Raw genomic sequence first — 19,171 nt, 5'->3', positions numbered from 1 at the left:
GTTATAATGAATGATACTTTTTGAACAAGGCAGAATCAAAGAAATGAATAAGGGCGCAGACTGGTACTCACATTAGTATATTGTAATGTATGCCTGTACGTATTTTTCTTATTCGTTTTTACTGTGTACCCCCGGGGCTGACGTCCCATTGAACCCAACTGTTATCGGTTAAAGTTAGTATATTAGTAATGCCTCTACATTCTGATAATATACTACTCCTCCTATTCCCAATTCCACGGAACAGAATGATGGCCGCACCACAGTCCGGAGAGGATTGCTTTAAGTGACTCACTCTGACCCACCATGTTTATCCTTCTAGCCGAGCAAACATTCAAAGTGTACATCACATCTATACAACTTTAAGCCTGCCTGCTGTTGAATGTTTATTTTTATGACCATTCAAGGTGAGAGACTTGTGTATAAAAGTGTATAAAAGGAATTGTGATTGTAAATGAGGCTGGGTAGCGATAACGATAAGACTTTTGTTAGTCAGGACACGTTTGCGCGTCTTGGCCCCCGGATTCATCAACCTCGAAAACCCAACCCCATTAAACGCCTAGAATCCCTCCTCGATTCTATGGCTGACCTGACGTGATGGTGCTATGATGCTATCACCTCTAACCGTGACGTTCGTTCAATCGACATTCTTAAACGCCCTTTCAAACATCTTAGCACAGCTAATCGACCAGCGCAACAACACCGTAAGTTCATAATGCATAGAAAAACAAGCAAAACTAACATCAAACACAGACACCATTCGCGCTAAATAGTCTAGCGCTTCTTCAATTCATCACATATGGCATCTTAATTGTGCCACCCAATTTCTACTGGCAACGCGCCCTGGAGGCGCGGTATCCAGGATTTCCATCACGCGCCGAGATAGGAAATGTCTTTCGGTGTTCGGGGCGATCTTGTTCGCTGAGATCGGTGTTTACTTTTCCGTTTGCTTTCATTCGTTCTTTTTTCTCGTCTACTTCGGATGATACCATTCCTTCTAATAAGGATAAAGAGAAATGGGCACCGCGAGCAAGGAAGTCTGGTCTGCATAGCTTTGCGATGAAGTTCTTTTTGGATCAGACTATTGCGGGCGCTATGAATATTGTGCTGTTTATTGTGTTGATTCACATTTTGAAGGGGGAGGGATTAAAAAGATTGTGGGAGTTGGTTATAGAGGTATTTCTCCTTTCTTCTTTTTGGCTTATGAGGTTTTCGGTTGCTAATTGGCGCAGCATTTTCGTCCAATTATGATTGCCAGACTGAAATATCGGCCTGTTGTCTCTACGTTGATGTATACCGTTATTCCGGTTGATCGTCGTGTTGTTTTTGCTAGTGCTTGTGGGGTCATTTGGGGCATTTATCTAAGTCTTTATGCGGCTGTTTAGTCATTTCTCTTAAGTTTTTTTTTGGGATTTCCTAGCGGGTCTTTGGACCGAGCGAGCATATATTATAGTGTAATCTAAAAGTTCGGGGCATTTTCATCTTGGATCAAAGACTCGTTGTCTGGGACACTGATGTCCGAATCCGTCTGATAGGAGCTGTTTATTAGTACGCAGCAATCAATGTCAGTGCTGCGGTATTCCAGTTTTAGTGTTTACAGGGCTGCCTGAAGTTCGATTGGGGCAGTTGGCGCTTCAATCCAGCCTGTACATGTGAGCGTTGTGGAGGAGAAGTACGTATGTCTTAGCGGCCCTAATAAGCGCTTTGATAGTTGGCAACTTTTTAAAGAAAATACTGGCATGTAATTACTGGAGTTCAAACTCTGCTTCAAGAAATCGATCCGTAGATGCAAAACTGTACTGAGATTGGATGCCCTCCGCGCCAACTGGCGCAACTCCTTAAGACCAAATCAAAGCTAATGATACATTCTGCTGCAATGGCAAGCAAGAGCAGAATCTGTAGGTGAATAGATGAGAAAAGACGTGACGCGTAAGATTGGATCCCCGTTTATTCCATGGCTGCCTGCGATGAGCAGCTTGCTTTGGAACGGGCGCAAAGAAATATTGGTGAAGAGTGGGCAGGCGAGATGAGGTGTCGAGATTGGTCCATAAAATAAGACCAAGTACATTATTGACGTGTCACGGTGACAAGCTCAAGTTCACCAATAACTACTGGCCCAGCCAGTAAGTAACAGCCCAAAGAAGTAGAATCGTAAAGATGGCAAGATGGAGGTAATTGGATATCAAACGATGACCTCGAGCTTATTCGCGGGGGTTCCGCAAGGTCTGGTCCTTGCTGGCGACCAAGGCAATCAAGGCAGCACCAACACCGCTGCCATCCTTGGAGATTCCAATGCGGACCTTCTTCTCGCCCGCGAGGCCAACCTCTGTAATTTCCCGGAGAGCCGTTCGGAGGTGGTCCTCGAAGTTGGGGTAAAACTCGACAACACTGCCATCAACACCAACGTCGACAATGTCATCTGTCTGGAGCTTGCCGGTGTGGATGAGAACGGCCGCAATGGCAACGGCGCTGAGACGGGCAGCACGTTTACCAATGGCGTGGGTCAAGATCTTGACCGCCTCGCAGTCCTCATTACTCGCGTTCTCGATGTTCAAGTGGTCTTTCAGAGCAGTCTTGATATCGATCATATCAGGGGATTTATCGGCCTCAACGGCACTCAACAAGCTGGTGTCAAGTCCCCACTGGCGGTAGAGGAGGGCATCTGAGGAGAGGGAGGCCTTGGAGGCGGACTTGAAAATACCCACGTCGGGGTTCTTGTGCAGAGCCAGTAAAGTACGGCGTAAGATCTCACCCAGGAACATTCCTGAGACCCGCTTCTCGAACATCTGAATTCCAGGGTTGTTGCTATCCGCATCCAAGTCACGGTCATAAACGGTATTGGGCAAAACGCTCAATTGGTTGTCAAAGCTACCCCACTCAGCGTTGATGATCATCTCGCCGGTAGTGGTATCAAAGTGGGCATCCTTCATGTGCTGGAGCTTGCTAATGTTTTCAATCTTCTCGACGTATGCGCCGTTGGTTCCAGTGCCGAAGATAGCACCGAGCAGGGTACCAGTCTCTCCGGGAGAGGTATAAGAGCGAGCCATCAGAGTACCAACAGTATCGTTAACCAGCGCGGCCACGCGAACAGGCAGGTCGAGGTCATCAATGGCCGACTGAAGCAGCGCACACACATCGTGACCGACCGCGTCAGGGATGTTGAAGCCCTTGGTCCACCGAATCAGGGTACCGGAGTTGATTCCATTTTGACGCACGGGGAAACTGAAGGTAAAGCCGAGGTCGAACAGCTCTTCCTCACCCTTACCCTCCCGCCGCCGACGCTTGTGGGCCTCGAAGTGCTCGTTGTGGTGGATGCGCAGGAAAGCTTCGATCTGGCGTGCGAGGAAGGTGAAAAGGTCCTTGGAAGTTCCGGAGGCCATGAGTTCCCGCGGAATCATGATCTTGGACTGGGTGAGGGAGAAGGTGGTATCGCCGTGTAGCTGAACGGAACAGACACGGAAGTTGGTGCCACCGAGGTCAACGGCCAGGTACAGACCCTAATCAGTGTCAGATTGGTTTGGGGGTTAGAGTACAGTCAGATCGCATCACAGTACCTTCTCAGTACCATTGGGCACAGCGGTCACGAAGGTTGGAATCTGGCTCAAAGTGGTGTTCTCCTGTGCCAAACCCTCGTTGGACTGACGTATGTATTCAGCAACCCCGCGCTGGACCTGAGCAGCGGGGTAATCGAACTCGCGCGCAATGCGCGTGGCCTCGGCCAACAGCGGGGAAGACATGGCGGGGCACGTAAGGGAGAGAAAGCTAGTTCGAAGAGCTTGTAAAAGAATAAGGCAGATGAAGGGTAAAAGTAAGAGTATAAGAATGCTAGAAGATTGACGTTTGAAAGGAAGAGAAAAAAAAGTGGGAAGAGATAGGTAGAAGAGGGTCCAGTTCCAATGAGGTCAGTTTTCCCTTGGCAGGTTCGATTGCGGTAGACTCAAATACGTATTTGCCCACTTTAAGACTCATTACCAAACACCGGGTTCGCCGGACACTAAACAAGAAAATGGCTTTTTGTGCCCCAGAATTTCCTCTTCGGAAATGTTTTGCTTTCTTCTATACAGAGTAAGTAGTACAACAACATCTATTCCGCATGCAGGTGCTCCTGCATTCCTGAGGTCACACAGCCATCCATTGTTGCAGAACAACAGTTTTCCTGTTTATTTTTTTCTATATTTTTCTTCTATTTTCCCTCAATGACGGCATAACTCCATTTCCTTGAAACCACGGAGAAGGTGTGGGGTGTGGCTGTGAATGGTCAATGCCTCTCCATGGCACGTCTTCCCCGACTTCACCGGTGAGCCACACTGGTTAAGACAAAGCGGGAGGTCGGGGGATTTCGAACAGGGGACGGGAAAGATGAGGAATCGGAACATGAGTGTCGTATGCAGGTGCACGGGCTAGCTATACCCGTAAGATACCCGATTCGCTTAAATATCTCTGGGGGTTAATTCTCGTTAATTGAACTCGGTACTCCGTATGGGTCGGCTTCATTTTCGGCTTCCGAATGGGATTCGGGTGGATTGGCCCGAGTGGACGGAATACCGAGAAATGCTTGACACATAAATGATTAAGGTGGATTCGTAGTAAATCTCAAATTTCTTCTAGAGTGGTTCCATACGACCCAGTTCATTGGTATGAGAAATCCCATGTGGAATTTATAGATCTCGATGTGACTTTCCAAGGTCAAATGACCCACGTCACTGATAAGACTTGTCTTGGCCATGTTGGACAAGTATTCGAACCCCTCTTTAAGCTTTTTGGTCGAGGATGCATTTATGTCGGACATGCATACATGAAGCCTGCAGGATGACTGAAATGTTCAAGTGCCTCTTGTAGCCATGAGCTTGATTATTTGACTGTTGACTGCAGTCTGACCATATGTAGAGGAAAATACCATGTGAGGTACTGCCTGATCAGTCGTGTTACACCTGCATATGGCATGTAGAAAAGTGAACATTCATGTAGCAATTTACAGCAGTTGAACAATATCGTTATTAGTCCTTCATCATGGGTGCTCCCTACGTTCTCTTCCAAGGTAGGCAACTGACCAATTCATCCTGACTAATCACACGTGACCTGAAGTATCGGAGCTTCGGGTGAACTGCATCTCACACACCCGCCCTTCTCTAGACTCAATTCGACAGCAATCTCGGCCATATACAATCATGGGTGCTGGCAGTTCTAAGCCCGAGGCTGCGGGTGATTCCAAGCATGTCTTCTCCAGGTAATACCTCCCGGATCCCCCCTCTCCCTGCGCCTCCGAATGCACCAAGCGGAAAACGAAACACGGCTCCGGTTATCAAGATCAATGAACCAATTGCTACGATAATCAGCCTGTAACCGTCTCAATCCTACCAGTGCATGGAACACAACTTGCCCAGAACCATATTGACTAACACAAAACCGCTCACAGCAACTCTCCGATCCAATTCTCCTCCAACCTAGTTGAGGCTCTCCAGTCCACCTCCGAGGTTCGTTAACACCAACGTCTCCCATCAAATCCAAATTAAAATATAAAAACTCACAAACCGCCACAGACCGACTCCTCCCGCACCAAGGCCGTCGAGCTCGAAATCCAAACCCGCGTCGCAGAGGAACTCAAGCGCCTCCAGGAACGCGAAAAGCAAACCCTCGCCGAGATCGAGAAGCGCATCGCCCAAAGCAAAGATACAGCCGCCGCTCCCATCACCACCTCCACCGCCCCAGTCGCACACAGCAACGGCTACCCTGTCGGCTCATTGAACCTCGATGCTCCTCGAATCCCATTCGCAGGCCGTGAGCACGATGCGCCCGCTTTCATCGCACCGGTCGATACACCCCAGACACCCGTTGTGGACCGTGAAGTGTCGCGGCACTCTGTGAACGCAGAGATCGAGGCGCTGCGTAGCCGGTTGGATGGAAGACGGAAGCTGGTTGAGCTTGATGAGGGTATGGAGAAGGCTAAGGCGGATGTTGTTGGTTGTTTAAGATTGAATGACCGTCGGCCGTTGAACTGCTGGAAGGAGGTTGAGGCTTTCAAGCAGGAGGTTGCTAAGATGGAGGCTGCTTTTGTGGATCGGATTGTGGGTTAGAGCTCCAGCTCTAGCTCTAGCTCCCGAGGTCTGATGTTGCGGATTTTGGTGCATAAAGATCTTTTTTTTTGTTATGGTTTTTTTGGACTGTCATGGCTGCTGTACTGTATGTATAGATAGCGCTTTTTGTTTGCCATGAATAGCATGGGATGGAATTGATCCTGGAATGATGATCTACTGTTGGCTTTTGTACTCCGTAGTAAGTTTGGAGATGGGTGAAGACGAAGGTATGAGGATCATGGCAGGCATATTTTATATTCATCAGTTCTATTCGCACTTAGTCAAGAACAGGGTATCGTTAGACAAGCTCCCACACTCCCAATCGTCCTATCTTCTCCCCAGCCGCACGAACAATACACATCTTCCTCTCATGTTGCTTAACATCGGATACCAAGACCTTGGAAAGGAGAATGGACCCAATGCCAGTGCCCTTGCCCTCAGAAAGATTGTAGTTTCCGGAGATAACAAAACCGATCAGGTCCTCCTCAGTGGGAACCTCTAAATAGTCCGAAGTGACTTCCGGTGCAGAAGACGAGAGCAGTGCTTCGGCAAGCTGACGACGGGCTTCCTCATCTGACAATTCCGAAGATGTTCGGACCTTGCGCTTCTGCTCGGAATTCTTATTGGTCGAAGCGAGATCGAGCCATTTCTCACGCAGAGTAGGATCGGTAGGGAGGCGATAGATACGGGCACAGGGGACGGGTGTACCACGACTGCAAAGTGTGACACCGACTGGGGCAAGTGCACCAGCGCCAGGAGACGATTTCATGAGATTGCTGAGGATGCGGTCGGTATTGCTAGGAGGGTATCGGATGTTGTGGATGTTGAGAGGAGGGGTAGTAGAAGTGTCGGCATCAACATCAGCAACAGCATCAGCATCGGCTTTATCTTTAGCTATTTTGGAAGGAGTGCCATCAGAAATGTCTTGCGGTCCTTGAACAAGTCTTTCCCAATCACACGCCCAGCCACGTCCGATTTCTCCCTTCGGACGGCCAGCGCCCAGAGCGAGACTATCAAACTCAGACCGACGCCCTTTAGGCCTTCGCTCCCACTCCTTTTGGGCTTTCTGGGCTTCTTTCTGGCCCCACTCCCAGCCAGCTCGCGTTCCAGGGAAATCACCAGGGAACCATGGCTCGCCTGCCTCAAAGGCTAGCTGTTGTTGTTCCTTTATGCCACCGAAACGTGGGTTTCCTCCGCTTGAAAGCGGATAGTACATAATGGAGTACCAAACTGGAACGACACATTTCCATGGTAAAAGCACAGTCCATGAACCGGGTGCAGTATTGCGCTTGGAGAGGGAAGGTGGTCGGTTTGTGAGAATCATAACTGGAATCTGCGGGTCGTTGGGCTGCGGGGCAGGACGAACGCCCGGGCCAGCGAGACTCCGGCGGCGGTTGATAGCTTTCTGGCTGGGAAGCTGGCGAGCAGCAGCTAAGCGACTGGAGCGCTCGAAGATAGAAGGAGGGCCTTGTGTTTGATCAGGCGACCACTTGGCAAGTAGCATGGCCAGATCATTCATGTGAGATTCGTTATCCTGGACTCGGATGGTTTGTGGTGGGAATTGGAGTCTTGGATCGGAAACAGCAAAGGACAGAAGAGCATTTTGAGGAAGCGAAGACGGGTTTGATACGCCAAGCAGAGAGGACCAGGTAGTCTCTGGACTCTGAGGTCCTGGGACTTGGCCGTCAGAACTCAGAACAGGCTGCAATGCTGCGAGTAAAGCCTCTGCAGACCCCGGTCCAGTAATTTCAATACTGCCAATGTCAAATCGCAGGTCTTCGACCATGACAGGAGGGTTCTGTCGCTTTGAGGACTCGAGCAGATCTGTCCACAGCTGCAGGAACGCCGATGGATGAACTCGAATCCAGAATTTCCGCTGCGGGTTCTTTGCTGGCTGGCTCTGATCGGCACTGCCCATTTCAACGTCCTCATCTTGTGGCTGTACACACCAGATCATTGTGACAGGTGCTAGTGGTCGCGCCGAATGGTTTTTTTCATAAGTCCAAGCATTCAATGAACGAGTACCGGCTCTCCACTTCTTTCCCTTGGGACCCCATGCCTCATCACCATTGACACCAACCGCCCGTAAAACAGCTTCAATACACGATTCCTTCCCCTCGAGCTGTACAGTAGACATGTAACTCATATCCCAAGCCACTGCACCTCGAGACCCGCGCGCTCTGTGCGTAGGCCGATAACTCTTTTCCGTAGGCGACACAGGGATCGCAAATCGCCAAATAGGATTCTTGGTCGTTGCCATATGAGCACGTTTCGCGTGAAACATGTGAGTAGGCAGCCAAGTCTTGCAACGCTGACGTTTGCTAAATTTAGCCTCTGGCGCGGGCGGCCGTGACAGCTTATTCTTCTTGATCTTGGGTATTCTCGGAGCAGTATTGAACGGATGACTTCCCTCCTCTTTCAGCGCCGTAGCCGTATCCTGAGCCGTCTTGCCCCTTTTCGCCGCACGTCGTGCCTTAGACTTGGCATTGAGATTCTGCAGGCGCCTAGCAGTCTCCAGTCGGATGCGCATGACTTGCGTTGGTTTGCGTCTCCGGGCAGTAACAGTGGGCGTCTTGTCCTCTATCATCTAACGGTTCCAAGGGTTCTAGTTAGCTTTGTAAAAAATAGATCCAATGGCTAAACCCACCTCCCGCTTCGCTCTCGCCCTCAGCCTCTGCGGAACCCGTTTCACATTGTGACTTGCTGTTCGCCTTCGTAGGGAGCGGGGCACTTTCTGGAAAGCTCGCGTTGTGAGCGCATCTCTCGATCGCTGCATTCCATTTTCAAGGGCTTGAATTTCGAATGCGCGGGCGGCTGCGTATGCAGCGACATCGAGTTCGCCGGTTATCGAGAGGGCGGCGTCAGTTGACTGGACGGCTAGGGTTCGAGCGTCGTACGTTTTGGCGCGCTTCCGAGATGCTCCTGTGGAGGCATTAGGACCCAAGGCGCTGAAGGGCTTCCGTTTTGCGAGATTGGACGCCATGGCTGGTGGATGTGCGGAGGTTAAGCACAAGTTGAGATTAAAAAAGTTAACGGGCTTGGCGCGTCATTGGCCCCACGAACCAAACCTTTGAAGCTCCAACTTTACACCCGTGCACGCGCATGACCGCTTTGAATAGGCTTGACCTTTTCCCTCAGCTTCCGAACTTTTCACGTCCTTGACCTTCGTCTTTGATCTTCATGACAGCCCTCAGTGACTGCCAACTTTCGTACTGGTATCTTTTACCTTATCCAGGTCAACTGCCAACCTTGGAATTGGCTAATCGTTCCACGCAGATAATGTAGCACTAATTGATACCAGTTTGAGGTAGGAGGTAGATAGATTGGAATAATACATAGGGGAATCATCATAAATTTCATTCCAATTTTCAGTGGTCAAGTACTAGACAGCAAAGAAGAAATAACTATCATGAAGCACTGGTACACTTGGATACATGTTATATATCGTCCATCCTTGTTCACATCACGACTGCGACATGATTGTTCATGTACTTGCTGATGTCGCCCAAGAAACAAGCTGCAATGATGGAGATAACGCCAAAAGCAATACTCACAAAGTAAACATACTTGTATGATTCGGCATATGCCATTTGACCCGCCTCCACCACTATTTGATAGGCAGCGTCATTGCCTGCAATCCCCGGGATCTCTTTGATCTCGTCCAACAGAGAGGCGCCAGTGAGCTGAATGACCTCGGTGATGACCTTGACGTCTGTGATGTTAAGGTACTCTTCCATGGCACCGCCAATGTAGTACGTTGCCTTAGGGACGAATTTGGAGATGAAGACATTGTAGTAGATGGTATATCCAATACCGCCACCCACAACACGGATTGACAAAGTCAGAGCGGAGATGGTGGCAATCAAGTCCTATAGAAGTCAGCGATTGGATTGGTGAATGATTCAGGGGTTAGTACTTACATCAGGACAAATGATGGTGGTGATAATTGAGGCAGGGACAACGATACCGCCGATTCCCAGACCAGCGAGAACTAAAAGTCCCCACATCTGATACATATTGTCGACTCGTCCAATAGCCAAAGCGCCACAGCCTAGGAAGAAACAGTAGTCAGTATACGTAGTTGAATCCCGACTGGATGCACTTACCAGCAGTCATGAGAATACTGCTAACGATCAACAGTTCTTTGTTATGTCCCCTGAACACACTCAACAGAACAAGGACAATACAAGCCCCAGCAAGAATACCAAGCCCAATAGGCAGACTGCGGAGACCAACCATCACGGGATCGTGACCGTAGACATTGAACGACTCAGTGGGCCAGAACATGAGCACAGAGAAAAAGTTGCAGCCGGAAATGCAAGTGATAACCAGGGTAAGACCCAATGTTCGAGGCTCTTGCTTCAACCGCGTCGGGAAGATTGGATATTTAGCGCCATAGATCTCCCAGAATGCGAAAGCAACCAACAGTGCGAAACCAATGATCAGGGGTGCGAGGACATGAGCAGAGCTCCAGGGATACTATAAAGTGATAACGTCAGTATAAGCGCAACGGAACAATCTTCATGCAACATACCATATATCCACCCCACTGCAATGCAGCCAGGAAAATAATCAATCCCGTGATGCTCAAGAATCCACCCACAAAGTCAATCCGACTGATAACTTCCCTGTTGCTTAATCCGACGGAGTTGACGCGGGGAGGTGGGAAGTAGAAGAGGACTGTAATCAAAAGACCAAATGCGCTCCACGCACCACAGAATGCACCGACATAACGCCATGAGCTGTGGTATGCGATGAGCTGAGCCCAGAGGACGGAAGGACAGAAGGGAACGATGGTGAAAATGAGTACGGCGACATATACACCTCGCTTCCGAGTTGGTGCCATTTCCGAGGTAGCAGCCAGCGCAGTCAATTCATTGATTCCAGCACCGGCACCAGCAATTGCCATACCCGCTATTGCACCGTTAGCTCAGGAAGATGTATGACCCCCCCCCCCTTTCCAGATGGTAGACGTACCAATAAATATGTTCATTGTGTTTGCCGTGCTGCAGACGATCATCCCGATGACAATAAGGGACGCTCCGATAATGGCGACATAGCGACGACCGATCAAATCAGATAGAGATCCGACGAAGGGACAAACTCCCGCAAGACTAAGCAAGTTTGCCAGGACCTGTTGATGGTTAGTATGGGGTTGAAGATTCAACAGGAACATACATACAAACCAAACCCATCGATCCGTACCTCCAATGTCTCCATAAATATATGGAGGAATGCCACCTAAAGATAGTTGGAAATTTAGATTATGCTGCATTTGGTAAAATAGAACACTTACCGAAAAGGTAAACAGGGATCTGGCTGCCAGTCCACAAAAACGCCATGGCTGTAAAACCCATAAAGCGGCGGAAAGTCATCTAAACCGTATATTAGAACCTCGCATAACAGAAAACAAATCGCTCATCTTACCGGGATATTCTTCTCAGACTCCGTAAGACCCTCCTCATTTGAGCTGGTATCAATCACCTCCTGGTGACTGTGTCCGCGATCAATATCGTTACTCTCTTGTGGCATAATCCCCTTCTTCTCGTCAAAGCGGGGTGGACCCGCGCCCTCAATTGAGCCCGACATAATGAGTAGATAAGAATATAGAACTACAGATGAAGATTGCCGGGCAGTAGACAAGGTTAATAGAAGAACAACTCAGGGGGCGGAAATGCGAATGCGTATTCCAATCCCTACAAAGCCAAAATATATTGATAGACCCCACTCAGAGGGGTCGGAGAACTCGGAGTTGTTATAGATAATTCGACAGGGGCTACACGTCCCATTGTTTTAGATCACGGGGGGCCAAAGTACAAAGTTGATCCCGTTTTTGTCCATTATGGAGTCTAATCCATTGATTGTTGGCAGAGGAACCAATCAGCGGATACAGTGGCGATAATCAGAAACCGTCCTGCAGTGAATACGCAATGAAATCGAGGTGCACATAAGCGATAACCGGGCTATAGGAAAAGAAATTCAGAAAATACCGAGGCTGTTACTTGACTTCTTTGGTGAGATTGGGGCGACCCCGGCCGTCATTTTGGAAAATGCGGGGGAAAGTCTCCACCTTCTCCACGCTTTTCGCTAGATGGAGTTGTCGAGGGTGTCATGAACACAAGTCTCGATCATGCCCCCGGGCTAGTATCCATAATAGGAACAGCCCCGAAACCATAACACTTGTTCATTCGTGAGATCTTGTCTACTTTTTTAGTTTGCCGATAGGTCTAATAAGAGGCAAATTAACTGGCGACATGCAGTATTTAATGTCATTGTGCTGATCCTGGAAAAGAAATAGTTGGGATTATGCAATATTCACGGATTATCCGATTATCATTCTATATTCTATATGTACATGGGGAGCCTTGGAACGTCCGGAGAATTATCTGTGCATGTGGCCAAGTAATCTTCTCCGGAGTCTGAAAGGCTGGAAGGCCTGCCGTCGCCACTCTAGAACCGGTCCCCAATCTCCGCAAGTTGGAACTTCTTCGGTACCACAAACAGCCCCGAAGCTTCAACACAGACTTGGCCTGTCAGATCGCGTACCTCACAAATGGTGTATGCTTTTCGGTCCGTGCTCCGTTCCTGGTCCAACCGAGCATGGAAGGTGTAAAAGAAACCCGAGTAAACAGGCGCCCGGTAATTGATGTTCATATTGGCAGTCACTCCGGTTCTTTCAGGAAGGTGTCGAATCGCTGCTCTTCCCATATTCTCATCGATTATGGTCCCCAACGCACCACCGTGGACCATGGTGGGCCATCCTTCGAGACCGGACCCTAGGAAGACCACGCTGACCACCTTTTTCTCCTTGTCATTTGAGAAGACTCTCTAACGGAAACCATAAATGTCAGATGAATCATGATATGCGGTTCGGCAGTGAAGAGTCTGGTAGTTGCTCGTAGGCCGCGGTTGTCTCCTTGCGCGAAGCTAGTGAATGCCATGGCGACTTACCTGCAATCCTATTCCTCTGCTCCCAGCCAATGCCTTCGAAGTTAATCGGTGTGCTTTGTTTTCCTCCGGCATGCCTTCGTAAGCCCCCGATTCCACATAATCGGGGTTATTCCGTAGCTCCTGCACGATCGGAAGACCTCGGTCGAAGACGCTCTGAATTTCCTCCAATAATACCTTATCTTCTGTGGAACCAGGCGATGGGGGCAAAGATATTTTGCTATCCAGCACTCCGCCAGCTCCCACTCCCAGAGCTCCAAATATGCTGGCGTAGATCAGGCGGCGAGCCCATCGCGAACGACCGGAAGGGGCTTGAGGTGCGGTCGTGGAGGCATGTCGAATAGGCAACCGGGAAGTAGTGGGTAGCTTTTGAATAGACGCTCGTAGGACTACCTGTAGTATCCGACGGGAATTCATGGTGGTCACATCGCCATTTAGAAGAAGAGAGCTGCTTGGGATCCTGTCCGATAAACCGAGGCTATCATCACGTGACCCTATGTAGGGCTCCTACTCTACTCTAGTTTTGGTTACGAAACGCAATGTAAACTGCTCAATTCATATTTCATTCTCTGATTGAGATCCATAGTATCCGTGGTCACCATGAGAATCCATTCGTGGTAGTCATTTCGATTCATCTAGATGCATGTCTTTTATTTACGAATATCCAATCAATCCAATGTGGGCAGCTCGATGGCGCGGTATAAAAGAATCAAAGCGGAGTGGGACTCGCCTGAAAGGATAAATTAGCAACGTTCAAATATGGGATCAGATAGGCACCTACCACCACCGGACAAGGTTTCGATCTTTTCGGCTTCCACCTCGGTGACCTTGTCGTCGTTGAACCACCACCACTTGTTGCTGTTCTCCTCCTCGCGACGCTTGCTACCAGTTTGCGCGTCGTCCACCTTTCGGGGTTGCTGCTTGACATATGCGGTGTAGTGACCACTGTCGGCGCTGGCACCTTGGTGGGTGATCACACCGCGCAGTTCGTACAGACCGGACTTATTGGTCCCACTGTCCGAAGAGCCATTCTGCTTGAGAAGCTCCTGCAACTCCAGCTTAGCAGCCTTGATGGCAGCATTCTTCTCCTCTTCGTATTGAGCGTCGGTTTTGAAGTCCTCCTCCATCTCGGTGTCGCCATCCTTGTCGGACTTCTTCTCGCTCTTCTTGTCCTTGGTCTCTTCCACTGTCGTCTTCTTCTGCATCGGTTCCAAGCTTTCACTGGCACCACCCTCGGCTTCGTTCTTCTTCTGTTGTTCTTCCCGATCAAGAGCAAGTCTTTGACGCTTGCGAGAGCGCTCAATATCCACCTCATCCTTGCGGATTTCTCGAACCTTGTCGCGAACAGGGACAAGCTGCTCCCGAAGCTGGTCGGTACAGAACTCGACCACATCAAGCTCGGCCGGGAATGTAACCTTACGCATGATTTTGGCCTTCTTCTGGGTCTCGCGCTTCCAGAAGAATCGAACAAAATGCACGGTCAAGTATTGCGGCAGGCGCGCAATGCGCGATCGCTTCGTGTAGAGAGCATTGCGGTCCAGTGTCGGGGAGTGCTTTTCGATCTGCTCCTGCAAGCCGGCCATGATGCCATCTTGAAGGTGATTGGTGTCCTTGCCGATGTGGCAATCCAGCTTGAGGAAAACGTCAGAGGACTTGTTAGGCTCCTCACCTAACTCCTTGGCCGCAGGATCATCGCACTCAGTGATAGAGCTAAATTGACCAGCAAGATATTTGTCGACAAAGGAGCTATGTCCGCTTGACTCGGCTCCGTCCGTGATAGTCAACTTGTTCCGCAGTTGATTGACAATCTGCGACCAAGCCTCCTCGGCATCCTGTTGCGCATAGCCGTGGCCATTGCGATCCTGTTGAGCAAACTGGGGGTAGGCTGTGCGGAGGGCATTTAGGAACATCATGGGCGGAATTCCTTCTTGGGTCTGCGACATCTGCTTAAATAGGTCCCGTAGTGAAGCAGCAATATCCCTTGAGCTATCCAAGCCCCCGAGACCAAGACTGCTAAGACCTGCTAGGTTGCTACCACCAAGGCCGCTTGGCTTGTACTTCAAAAGCTCCTCCTGCAGCTCGGGAATACCGCGAAGGGTCTGTAGGGTAGAGTTCAAGTAGCAAGTGTTGCCCAAGTTCTGCAGACCAGCAGGAGTGGCTCCCGCTTGCTGCGCAACTTCGGCCTCAGTCATATCCTCCAAAAACTTCACTGCCTCCTTGGGTTTGCTCAGAGCATCTTGGCCCCCAGAAGGCGTGCCCATCATCATGATGGTCTGGCCTGGTTTGGCCTTGAGGGAAGACAGGGGGGTATCATCTTTAAGGCCACCCTTGACGAGCACCTTTTGACGATCCGGTTCCACGCCAGTCAGGGAGAATAGCTGGTATTTCAATGTTTCGCCCGTGGAGGTTGGATCCAGCTCGACGTCGTAGCGCTTGCCGCCGTGTTTGATGATGACTGATCATTTGTTAGTGGGAGATGACTAAGGTCGAAGTTTCTGGGTTTAGAGCTTACTAGGTATGGTAGCCATTGTGACTAGCCGTTGGAAATGCTCAAAGCTTTGGGACTGATTTGAGAGGAAGGTGAGGCGTAAACAGCTTCGAGATGATGGAAAGAAGGCGTGGGGCGCTGGTCTGCAAACACACCAAACAACTGGACCGCCGTCATCTATCACCGCCCCCGGAGCGGGATGCCAACTCGCCCTCTGCCTAGCACTTCCCCAAGATATCCAGGCCCTTTATCCTCTGCCACCGGTGGTTGCGGATATTAAGGAATATTGTCTCGTGCGATTGAGCTTCTCATACTGTTTTAGGCCTATCTGCGTCGATCTCCCACCTTGATATTGCCAAATAACAATAACCCCCCTCCCCCTCATCATGTCTCAATCACTCCGGCCATACCTGCAATGGTCTGTAACAACTCTACACAACCCTATAACATCTGGAGATGACTGGCTGACCCTCTGCTTCTATAGTGTGCGCTCGTCGCTTACCGCAGCCTTGGCAATCTCCAACTTTGCTTCTCAAACATCCGAGCGTCATAATGTCCCCGAAATCGAAGCGCAGACATCCCCCGAGCTGATTCTGAACCCCTTGACGATATCTCGCAACGCGGATGAGCGGGTTCTAATTGGTATGCGGCCTTGATCGCTCAACACCTATGGTTGTTTATACAAGTACTGAAGTGTGAAACAGAGCCCTCGGTCAACAGTGTCCGAGTCTCGATCCGAATCAAGCAGGCGGATGAGATTGAGCACAGTATGTTAGACCTAGCATGATGACCTTGTTCACAATACTAACAAACCCGACAGTCCTGGTCCACAAGTTCACCCGTTTCCTTCAACAGCGCGCGGAGTCCTTCTTCATCCTCCGCCGAAAGCCTATTAAGGTGCGTAGCCGTTTACCGCAGACACCCGATACACTCTCAATACACTGTTACATGTTAAGCTTGCTGGAACTATCGCTAACGATCTCGCTCAGGGCTATGATATATCCTTCCTGATTACCAACGTGCATGTCGAAGCGATGTTGAAGCACAAATTGGTAGACTTTATCATTCAATTGTATAGTTTCTCGCTCCAAACAAACCCACCCCCCCCCACCCCGATCCTCGCTAACCCGTTGCTCTCTCTTCAGCATGGAGGAAGTTGACAAGGAGATATCCGAGATGAAGTTGTTTGTAAGTGGGCCCGGTTTATAATGATAACCATGACAACCATATACTAACATCTTGCAGTTGAATGCTCGCGCTCGCTTTGTTGCTGAATCTTTCTTGACTCCGGTAATTAATCGTCTTTCCCTTCCTCAGATCCTCTTGCTAAAACCCTGCTTAGTTTGATTAAATAATATGGCGCTCCTTTCTTCCTGGTGATGAATCATGCATGATCCTGCTTTTCCCCTTTATCTAGGTACTTCTGTACATTTACCTCAGGCGGGCAATGATATTGCAGTTTGACCGTGGCTTGCTTTCCATACCCATCTGGGCCGTGTCATAATTTGTGTTGTGTCAACCCTGGTCTGGTTTAAATTTTGTCTTGGAGTATAGGGTCAGCTGACCCTTTCTGTTTGCTCCGGCGCTTGTTAGTCTAAATAGTTCTCTCTCTCTATCTTTGTCCTTCTTCTTTCCCTCTCAGAATACAGATCTCCCCACTATTCTGGTTCCAGGCTCCGTGTGCTGCATTCCCTCGACCGACAGTATCCATTTATCAATAATTCACACTTCGAGCCTCGCCGATAGTATTTATTCATGGACCCAGCCTTTGATTTTAACTTTCTGTCCATTCCTTCATTAGCATTCCTTCGATGCCCGTGTGATTTAGCCAGGTGTTATGTACTTGAATGGGTATATATATGGGTATATATGGAAAGTCCTTACGATGCATATCCCATGTCTACATATTAGGAGGTACCCGCTACAACACAAGGTATCCATGTCTGGCTGTTGGATTTGGAGATGAAAGTTTTGGTGCATTCAAAATACGATGAGTACATAATGCGAGAAAAGGGTATATGGGTCTTTGCTGACCATTTTTCGCGAAGGGAGGAAGTCATTTCTTGTCACTCGGCTCTCCAAATTGGCACATGAATCGACTGACAAAATCTGTGTTATGCAGCGAGCCTACAGGTTCAGCCGCGGAAAATGTTCAGAGGCAGACACCCGCCACCCAGTTCTCACCGTTTTACACATCCCAATAATCCTAGCGATGCATCTACTCCTCTAGGGCGGGCATTACTTGACATCACATACCGAGGAGCTTATTGAGATCCTACAGAAACTTCCAGCTATTGGTGATTGCCAGCTTTGAGTCAAGGCCCCGAACCAGCGCCTTCACACACAGCTCAGGCTAGGTTCAGTGATTAGCCGGCTGATTACTTTGATAACTTCCAAGCTACCAACGCCTTAAGCCAGTCAATGAAACGAGGACGGGCCATATGAGTGTGCTGCTAAGGTCTCAGACGCCTCTACGAGATTTTCATTAAGTTTACTGGGACTCATAAATATATCTGGGCTACATTTGCATTGCACAATGAGGATTTGAAATGAGCCATGACTGTTTATTTTCGATTCAAGATTTAATGCGTGGAAAACTCAGAATTAGGTGTAGAAATTGAAATCTGAATCCTTTATTTCCCCTGTCACCACTGCTCGTGACTCTGCAACGAATGGATACGTATACGTATCTATAAAATTGATTCCAAGGTATTACTTGCTGTAAATGTAGACTTCGCCTTGAAGTAATTAAAATTGACCTGCAGATGACCAGCAAAAGTTCTTCCAAAGTTTACAAGCCCCATGGACATCAAACCCTGCCTGATATGGCCTACCTTCGTATCTTGGAGTCCCGTGTAGCAGCTTCTGATGCCTTCTGACTAACCAAAAGCTTCTTGCCAAGAATTTTAACCTTCCAATCCTCTCATTTTTGACCATTGGATTTTCCCAATATGCTGACTCCCCTTCCCCTTGCCAGACAATTGCCCTGGACTAGGGGAACAAAACTCCAATGAACCAACCAGAAAGCGCTCTCTCCTGTTCGCATTTAGGGCAAACCGCTTGTTAGACATCATGACCATCATCTTGAGATACTCCTAAGTAAAGAGACTCTGCTACATCATCTCCGTCGTCATCATGCCCAATCACCGATCCTAGCCACCGATTCTAGCCAGAGAAGAGATGAACACACTGCCACGACAGGGCTGGGTCCATCTTTACCCTCCAAGTAGCGCAAAAACTGCAAGCCATCTTCCCGGAATGCAGAGGCCGCTGCCACGGATAGCATTGGTTGAGCTTGGTGAGCTCTACGCAAGGCCTCGTTGACTATTCGACACATATAAATAGCTGCCAATGAAGAAGAACAAATTACAATGCTTCCAAGCAGGTGGCTTTCAAACCCATGAATCAGACAAAACCGCACACAGTGAGAACCTTGTCCCAGAGACGACGAGACATATGTGGAAAGAAGATGACAGCCAGCGACCGGTACCACCCTCTAGATCTGATCTTGCGCCAATTTCTCTATGTCCTGAGCCGTGGAGTTCTCCTGCCCTTCCAGAATAAGTTAATACTCATTCGACACGTACAACTGCTACATGTATAATGCAATAGTTTTATGGAATGTGCGGGATTGGAATGGAAGCCAGCGGGCAGAAAGGGATTC

At 49.1% G+C, this 19,171-nt stretch overlaps 8 protein-coding genes across 8 annotated transcripts; 3 read left to right on the top strand and 5 right to left on the bottom strand.

Annotated features, from left to right (window-relative positions):
- Window positions 1–605: 605 nt before the first annotated feature.
- Window positions 606–1,382, top strand: N7520_002969 (Mpv17/PMP22 family protein; the record flags this gene model as incomplete). Its single annotated transcript, XM_057136904.1, has 3 exons — window positions 606–701; window positions 751–1,173; window positions 1,230–1,382. The coding sequence occupies 3 exons, from the start codon at window positions 606–608 to the stop codon at window positions 1,380–1,382; spliced, it is 672 nt and encodes a 223-aa protein (XP_056999590.1).
- Window positions 1,383–2,198: 816 nt separating this feature from the next.
- On the bottom strand, window positions 2,199–3,734 carry glkA (glucokinase glkA; the record flags this gene model as incomplete). Its single annotated transcript, XM_057136903.1, has 2 exons — window positions 2,199–3,494; window positions 3,552–3,734. 2 exons carry the CDS (start codon window positions 3,732–3,734, stop codon window positions 2,199–2,201), a joined length of 1,479 nt encoding a protein of 492 aa, XP_056999589.1.
- Window positions 3,735–5,165: 1,431 nt separating this feature from the next.
- N7520_002967 (Mic19 family protein) lies at window positions 5,166–6,071 on the top strand (the record flags this gene model as incomplete). The annotated part of the gene is made up of 3 exons (XM_057136902.1): window positions 5,166–5,224; window positions 5,414–5,471; window positions 5,538–6,071. The coding sequence occupies 3 exons, from the start codon at window positions 5,166–5,168 to the stop codon at window positions 6,069–6,071; spliced, it is 651 nt and encodes a 216-aa protein (XP_056999588.1).
- A 298-nt stretch (window positions 6,072–6,369) lies between these two features.
- On the bottom strand, window positions 6,370–9,054 carry N7520_002966 (ribonuclease P/MRP protein subunit POP1; the record flags this gene model as incomplete). Its single annotated transcript, XM_057136901.1, has 2 exons — window positions 6,370–8,658; window positions 8,719–9,054. The coding sequence occupies 2 exons, from the start codon at window positions 9,052–9,054 to the stop codon at window positions 6,370–6,372; spliced, it is 2,625 nt and encodes an 874-aa protein (XP_056999587.1).
- Window positions 9,055–9,529: 475 nt separating this feature from the next.
- N7520_002965 (putative MFS drug efflux pump) lies at window positions 9,530–11,660 on the bottom strand (the record flags this gene model as incomplete). Its single annotated transcript, XM_057136900.1, has 8 exons — window positions 9,530–9,940; window positions 9,992–10,122; window positions 10,178–10,550; window positions 10,606–10,985; window positions 11,049–11,205; window positions 11,254–11,312; window positions 11,368–11,446; window positions 11,499–11,660. 8 exons carry the CDS (start codon window positions 11,658–11,660, stop codon window positions 9,530–9,532), a joined length of 1,752 nt encoding a protein of 583 aa, XP_056999586.1.
- Window positions 11,661–12,521: 861 nt separating this feature from the next.
- N7520_002964 (PaaI family thioesterase) lies at window positions 12,522–13,436 on the bottom strand (the record flags this gene model as incomplete). Its single annotated transcript, XM_057136899.1, has 2 exons — window positions 12,522–12,899; window positions 13,023–13,436. The coding sequence occupies 2 exons, from the start codon at window positions 13,434–13,436 to the stop codon at window positions 12,522–12,524; spliced, it is 792 nt and encodes a 263-aa protein (XP_056999585.1).
- Window positions 13,437–13,687: 251 nt separating this feature from the next.
- N7520_002963 (ubiquitin-specific protease UBP6) lies at window positions 13,688–15,547 on the bottom strand (the record flags this gene model as incomplete). Its single annotated transcript, XM_057136898.1, has 3 exons — window positions 13,688–13,749; window positions 13,801–15,474; window positions 15,532–15,547. The coding sequence occupies 3 exons, from the start codon at window positions 15,545–15,547 to the stop codon at window positions 13,688–13,690; spliced, it is 1,752 nt and encodes a 583-aa protein (XP_056999584.1).
- A 346-nt stretch (window positions 15,548–15,893) lies between these two features.
- N7520_002962 (actin-related protein 2/3 complex subunit 4 family protein) lies at window positions 15,894–16,858 on the top strand (the record flags this gene model as incomplete). Its single annotated transcript, XM_057136897.1, has 7 exons — window positions 15,894–16,149; window positions 16,212–16,274; window positions 16,328–16,404; window positions 16,464–16,579; window positions 16,653–16,695; window positions 16,753–16,797; window positions 16,850–16,858. 7 exons carry the CDS (start codon window positions 15,894–15,896, stop codon window positions 16,856–16,858), a joined length of 609 nt encoding a protein of 202 aa, XP_056999583.1.
- Between the last annotated feature and the right edge of the window lie 2,313 nt (window positions 16,859–19,171).

The sequence above is a fragment of the Penicillium odoratum genome (assembly GCF_028828045.1).
Source record: "Penicillium odoratum strain IBT 22623 chromosome Unknown utg000002l_segment0_segment0, whole genome shotgun sequence".
Taxonomy (NCBI): Eukaryota; Fungi; Ascomycota; class Eurotiomycetes; order Eurotiales; family Aspergillaceae; genus Penicillium; species Penicillium odoratum.
The sequence above is the reverse complement of the archived record's forward strand: the minus strand, read 5'-3'. Positions and strand labels throughout refer to the sequence as shown.